Source organism: Pyrus communis, chromosome 9 (genome assembly GCF_041283825.1).
Source record: "Pyrus communis isolate YQ-2024b chromosome 9, ASM4128382v1, whole genome shotgun sequence".
Lineage (NCBI taxonomy): Eukaryota > Viridiplantae > Streptophyta > Magnoliopsida > Rosales > Rosaceae > Pyrus > Pyrus communis.
This window is the reverse complement of record NC_142573.1, coordinates 7,263,255-7,270,099: the sequence shown is the minus strand read 5'-3', so window position 1 is coordinate 7,270,099 and position 6,845 is coordinate 7,263,255. Positions and strand designations below refer to the sequence as shown.

The following is a 6,845-nucleotide window of genomic DNA, read 5'->3' as shown; positions in this document are numbered from 1 at the left end:
AGTCTTTGTCTTCCATGTCTCTTACCTAATCTGAGTTTAATTAATGGCTTAACTGATAAATAGGGGTTCCAAGAACTCTTAGGATTCTTAATTAATATGCTCCCTATCACAAAATCCTCCTCAACATACCCTGAACCTTGATCGCCCTCAACTTCCAAGATCTCAAAAGAGGTAAACTTGAAGAGGTATGAAGGAGAGTTATTATATACGGTCGCCGCTACACAGCCCTCTCACAGTGGGTGGAATCCACATATGCATCCCCTGTGAGAGGGCAGCCGTATACAAGAAATTCGCGGTGGTAAACTCGTTACTAACAAATTATCAGACTACAACTCCATTTTGTGTTTCATTAGTTTTGTGGGAAGCAGTAGCATTAGAATAATCTGCAACAAGAACTTGAACGCCTCATGGTTCTCAAAGCAAAACAATCATATAAAGATCGAAAGACCAAGGATAGATACATAAAAAGCTATAATAAACAGAGTTCTCCAGAGAAGAACAGGTAAACGTGACATATTCGAAAAAAGAAAGGAAAAAAAAAAGTACCGTCCTACTTTTCTGTTCTCTAAGCAAAAATGAAAATTTAAATAGGTACATATAAGAAGTAAGAAGATCTTTCTTTACGGTTCCAGCTTCAAGGAAACAACCCGTGATTGTCTGTTACGCTTTGCCACCTTGACGAATACTACTGAGAGGCAAGACGGCGCCCACCATGGCCTGCGGACCTTTTGCTCCCCTTTTAGGCAAGCCACTGGACATAAAATTGGTTTCAGCACACACAGAGATGGAATCTAGGTGCAATTCAAATTTAAGAGGAAAAAGGAATACAAATGTAGCTCAAGGGAACGAGACGCTAAATAGGTTCAAGTTCTAAACTTGCTAGGATAACAATATCCAGAGTGAGTTTAGCAATGCTATTGAATGGGGCACGCAATACCATTTTAGTACTGTTAAGAGTGTTATGCTATCAGTAGACCGAATGAATGCATGAGATGAACGAAGCATGCATAGTCAACCAACATCCCCAATCAAAAACACGCTTCTCTGTATTACTTTTGGATAACCCTTTATGACAGAGAGATTATCCTAAACCTTGTTCAGATTGGGGAATAAATAAACAGAAAGGAGAGCAATTACAGACCTTTAATTCGCCTTAGTTCCTTACACAGCGTGATAAAATCTCCCCATTTCATGTGGCAACGTCTTATAAACCGAAGGATCTGCTCAGTAGTAAACATTGACATGCCTTCCAGGTATTCTCCATTGACACCATTTTCTTTAAAAGTTTGCCGGTAACTGCCCAGTTTTATTTCTTCCAACCACAAACCAACATCCTGTAAACAATAGGAAAAATACATGAGAATGCATGTGACTCGGCCATACACATCTTCTTATTTATTGATGGCCAAGAAGGATGTATATAAGGCATTGACTGGGGCACAGAGCTTAGAGCAACTAGACTTATTTTTCTCTTTTAAATTTATCAGACTTGATCAATATCACCGGACATTGCTTCACATAGTACAGCGCAAAGAGAAACTTAGTCCATCATTCTACAACCAGAAAAAACCAATTTCCATAACCCAATGCGAGGAGGGTACTGACTAAAGTGAACAGAAAAGGATAATACGGTCTTGTACCAGCAACAAAATTTTGCTCTGTATCACTTTTGGGATAGTTTTATATAAATTTATAAACTTACAAAGGAGTCAAAGGTTTGACATCCCAAAGGATCACACACTGGAAAAAGAAAATCGTGTGTATTCTAAAGAAGGGTAGTAGCTGGAGAAGGATGAACCGATGAGTGAAGGAAGTTTTACATAACTAACCCAAAATTATTTCCTACTATTTAGAGTATTAAAGATGATAAGCAGATTAAATCAAAGTATTCTCTAATTTGATTAGCAGATTAAAATGCTCTGTTCTACAATCACCACAACCAAAACCTACCACTTTACAATTGTCACATGTAATTCAACAGAACCCCATCAAAATGTATGAACAAACAACAAAATCAACAGAATATGAAAATTAAACAACAATTATCCAACACCAACGAAACAAGATCTACTTAATTGAATGAGATATGTCCAAATTCCAAACAAGGGCACAAATAAAATGGATAAAAACTATGGAAATTGGTTTACCTCAACAGTCCAAATGAAGAAATCAAGAGGCTCAGGTGGGTGCTCTTCGCTCATCTCCCTAATCATTTCCCTTTTAACACCTTCAATCATTCACAAAAACACACAGATTATACAAAAAGTCAAGAACTTTAGCATAAAACTCCACAAAAATAAACAATAAAATAAAATAAAATAAATACAAGTTTGGTGTGTTAGACTAGTGACAGTTGGTAAGATCCGATATTTGTTGATTTTGGTTTTGTCTGTATTTTCTGGGAGACCAAACAGTAAGTAAGAGAGAAAGCTGGATTGGATTGAGGGACTTACCGTGTGGAAGGTGAGTGAGAATTTTGAGGGGTATAAATTCTTCTCTGCATTTGTTTCAGAGCTGCTTGGAGAAAGAAAGAGAGACAAAGAAAGAGGAGTGAGAGAGAGAGTAATGAATAATGAGAAAGAAAGTCTGAAGCTGATGACTCATTTGCTTTTCCTTCTTTCTTGAATCTCGCCCACTCTTTTATTTTTCTGTCTCTGAATGGATTTGATGAGTCATTATTCCACACCCTCTGATTTTTTTCATTTTCCTTTTAATTTATCATCTTAATTATAATTGCTAATTTTCACAAAACATGTAAATATTTATCATATAGATTTATGATCTAATTGCACTGCAATTTGGTTTTGTTAGGCTTGATAATTTCTTGCACAATCCTTCAATTTGATATCAAGTGACAAGAAAATAATAGATTTCGAGTTAACTTGTTAACAAGTTAGGTCGTCGTTAACGAGTTGAGTCGTTATTGGATCACACGTTAAGAAGCTAATAAGATATTGTTTGCCATATCTAGACATTAGACATGATAATTTCTTACATGACATGTTAACCCCATGCAAAATGACACGACCCATTTCTTGCATGACTTGTTAACCTCGTACAAAATGAAACAACCTATTAACAAATCAGATCATTATTGGATCACTTGTTAAAAACTCATTAAAATAATAAGTTTGACATGACACAATCATTAAGATAACAAATGTGAACGAAAACGATACAAACACGACAAACGTGATGTGTTTGCTAGGCCTACTTTTGGTCATGTTTTTTTTTACTGAAGTTTGGGTGGATTATGGGGTAAGACTGAATTGGAGAGGGAAACGCTACGCAAGTTCTATGTTTGGTGCTTCAATGGACTGAAATGGACGGCTCAATTGAAATATTTCATTCAGGTGGAAGACTACGAAGGCGACAAGTTGGACCGACCAATCGAAACCACCTGGGCCGTTGATGAGTTTGGTGGTCATCAGAGTTGACGGTGGAGATGGTGATTTTTATGGTGCCACAAGGTGAACAGCTACATGTGCAGCACGTGTCAGCAGCGTTGCTTACGTTGCGCTATCATTGTCTGTGGACCAGATAGGAAATAATTCTTCCTAAAACCACTAATTATGTTATTATTTTATGTGCTTATATTGTCAGTTGTCACCCCTTTCAACTTACACCCACTTTCTATTGAATTTCACATTACAAATTTGATGACATTACTGTTTTTTTAATAAAAAAATTTACTATTATTAAATGGAGAAGAGAAAGTTCGAAACTATTACATAAATTTAAAAAAGTAAGAAGTAAGAGTTTCAAACCCAAGACGCATAAATAAAACACCATCACTAACCATTAAGATGTTTGACCCCGTGCAAATTTAATGACACTATTTAAATGATAATATTATGAAATTAATTTTTCTTAGTTTTCTTTTTCTCTTCCGACGAAAATTTAACACATGAGAATATATAAGGTGAATTATTAGTGTTGGCAACCACAACAAGTGGCCTGGTGGTAAGGGCGTGGACTGCGGCTCCCCAACAAACAAAAAAATGTGGAAGGTCACGAGTTAGATGCTCCAAGCTAGTGAGTCTGCTTGACTGTGGGCATTGTCAGGATGAAATTTCTCATAGCCTCTCCAGACCCGGAAGGGACGGATTCTGCTTTGACTGTGGGCATCATCAGGGTGAAATTTCTCATAATCTTAATCGTGACCTGCCACCAGTTATCCCCTATATTAAAAGAAAGAAAGAAAAAAAATATTAGTGTTGGCATTGTTGAAAATTTGAAACCCATCCGCCATTCGAAGGGACAACCAAACCCACCCAAAACATTTTTAGGCAGGTTGGGTTAGGCGGTTCCACGGGTTAAGGTGTAATTGTATTTTTCTTCTTAATTCTAATGCAATAATGAGTGAAAATATCAAAGGTCTATGTTGTATTTGAAATTATGTGAATTTGGTGTAACGTGTACATAATTTTAAATAATCATTTAAATGAAGTATAAACACATGAATGTGTTTAAGAATTATTATATGCACATTTCATAGAGCGGTTAAGTTAATTTCAATCAGATTAATAATATTTCAACCCAGTCAATCCTATATTAAATATTAGGATATCCATAAATATATGATAAAATAGTTTTTGTGTATACCCAACCAGCCAACCCATTTCTCATGTAATTCAATGAACCCAACCCATCTCCCCAGTTATTGGGTCATTTGCACTTAATCCAATGTGGACCAACAACGAGCTTTCCAAGAGCACTCCAACTTCAAGTCTTTCTTTAGACCAACTTCAATAATGGACTAAAAACCAAATTATCTCATAAATTTTCCTTCCAAACCCAATTCAATCTAAGGGAAAAATTTGGTCTAAATGTTAAATGTTAAACCAAGGTCAAATTCCCCCCAAAATTTAGCCCAAAAATCGGAGTGGACTCCACCCAATATTTATCGGAATTAAAATTTTTTAAATTAAAATGTTCATAAAATTAATTTACGATAATCTACATATTTATTTATTTTTTTTAAAAAAATTTAACAAAAAAAATAGTTTAAGTTCATTCTTTAATAATCCCGGGTTAAAATTTTAGGCTAGAACGGTTGGAGCAGAAAAGCTATTTTTGGACTAAAAGTTAAATTTTTCGGACTAAAATATTTGATTTTTAACCTAATCATTGGATATGGTCTTATGTGTTTTTCCTTCTCACGAATAGGGTTTGGCCATCAAAACTAGCCCAAAGGCAGTCCAACTACAAGCATAGTCCAAATGAAAATACAACAAAAAGTTTAAAAAGAGCAAGTCAACAACAACAGAAGCCCTAAATTTGAAAGCTTGTTGCCTTCACTACAGCAGCTGAGCCGCCATCGCCCATCCACCACCACCCCCAAGAGGAAGAACCTGTAATTTTCATCTAAATAGAATTTTAATGAGTTTTCATCAAATATAGCCAATATTTGCCCCTTTAATTTAGAAAATATGATAGATTCCCGTTTAATACTACGGTGTAGCGGTATCATAGCTATAGATTTTATATTGGTCATGGACTGTTATATAATTATTTGCATCAGTAAAGATGCTAACTTTACGATTGGAATCGGGTTAACAGGAACAACTCATGTGCCTATGGAGTAACACAGTCGATTAGTATGAATCACGGTGATCAGTTTTCGCAGGTAGTTTGTTCATCTTCTCCAATTGTCACCAAATCGTTTCGTTGCTGATTTTAACATTAACAAGAGCAAATTTAACACTCTTTCCCGAGAAACAAACAGAAAGTTTATCAAATCAACACGAAATAGTTGCCAGAGGAGGCTGACCTTGAGCTGCCCAAGGAAGATGTGTTGAGTTCTTGAGCGATTATACATTTTGCGCAATATTTCCAGGAAACAACTTGCTCTCCATATCCTTCTCCCAACGCACAAAGGTGATTTGTCAGCCATGTTAAGGATTATGTTACCCCATTCTCAAAGCATGTGAGAGACCTCTTTAACCAATAGGCTGTGAGCAATTTAAACAGTTATTCAGGTCATAAATGTTGAAAGTGCTGCTGCTATTTTTTTTTCATCTGTAAGGACACACACAAAAGGTATCCACAAAAACAAAATCACCCTAAAAATTTATTTTCTACTTTGAAAGCCGAACAAGATCCAAGCCCATCAACTTTATAAGTCACAATAAAGTAAATAAAGAAAACGACTCGATCCAATACCCTATCGTTTCTATCAAATTCGGGGGTTCACAAATTCAATCAATGCGCAAAGAGACTACCTTTGCTTCAGGAAATTGGTTGGTGAATATCCTCAAGATTCCAACGCAATCAGGGCTCGTTACGCTCGAGCTCATGCCGTCGGACTGCATCCTATCCAGGTCGAAAACCTTGAGGCACATTGCCGATTGCTGCGGAGTAATTTGTTCATCTTCTCCAATTGTCACCCAACCGTTTCGTTGCTGATTTTAACAATAACAAGAGCAAAATGAACACACATTTTCCCGAGAAACAAACAGAAAATCGGTAAAATCAAGACAAAATGGGTGCGAGAGGAAGCTGACCTTGAGCTGCCGAAGGAAGAGAACGGAGGTGGAGTGAGCTTGGAATCCGATACCGAAGTGAGGCCGCGGTGGAGAAAGGCGACGGTGTCGTCGGCGCAGCCGATCACCACATTCCCTCAGCCGCTTGAGCAACAGTCGACTCTGATAATCGGGTTTACTGTCAAAAGATGACGAAGAAAACAGGAAACGACGGCGTAGAGGGAGGAGTTGGGCGTCCGCTCCGGTGAGCTTAATCCCGCATCATTTTCATCACTGAAGAAATTAATTAACATTTAAACATGCACTAGTATTAAAGGGGACCATGCAGATTGACCATTGACTCGGTTCTTTTGTAAATAA

The 6,845-nt window shown here is 36.9% G+C and overlaps 1 protein-coding gene and 1 long non-coding RNA gene across 12 annotated transcripts; both read right to left on the bottom strand.

The window, feature by feature from the left end:
* Positions 1–411: 411 nt before the first annotated feature.
* On the bottom strand, positions 412–2,756 carry LOC137739909 (uncharacterized). The gene is made up of 4 exons (XM_068479655.2): positions 2,454–2,756; positions 2,148–2,227; positions 1,142–1,334; positions 412–751 (listed from the first exon to the last, which is right to left on the bottom strand). The coding sequence occupies exons 2-4, from the start codon at positions 2,211–2,213 to the stop codon at positions 621–623; spliced, it is 390 nt and encodes a 129-aa protein (XP_068335756.1). The 5' UTR covers positions 2,214–2,227; positions 2,454–2,756; the 3' UTR covers positions 412–620.
* Positions 2,757–3,783: 1,027 nt separating this feature from the next.
* LOC137740447 (uncharacterized) lies at positions 3,784–6,845 on the bottom strand. Of its 11 annotated transcripts, none has more exons than XR_015966275.1 (4): positions 6,507–6,844; positions 6,225–6,404; positions 5,774–5,954; positions 3,784–4,181 (listed from the first exon to the last, which is right to left on the bottom strand). It is a non-coding gene; the product is annotated as an uncharacterized LOC137740447 (long non-coding RNA). The 11 variants fall into 11 exon arrangements; XR_015966277.1 differs by having other exon boundaries at positions 3,786–4,181; positions 5,774–5,861; positions 6,507–6,839; XR_015966273.1 differs by lacking the exon at positions 3,784–4,181 and adding an exon at positions 5,111–5,367 and having other exon boundaries at positions 6,507–6,845.

Excerpts from the sequence above, each read along its gene's own strand:
- LOC137739909 (XM_068479655.2), bottom strand. The coding sequence starts at position 2,213 with ATGATTAGGGAGATGAGCGAAGAGCACCCACCTGAGCCTCTTGATTTC. Across the intron at positions 1,335-2,147 it reads TCTTCATTTGGACTGTTGAG|GATGTTGGTTTGTGGTTGGA; the intron begins GTAAACCAATTT and ends TATTGTTTACAG. Across the intron at positions 752-1,141 it reads GGAACTAAGGCGAATTAAAG|TGGCTTGCCTAAAAGGGGAG; the intron begins GTCTGTAATTGC and ends TTTTATGTCCAG.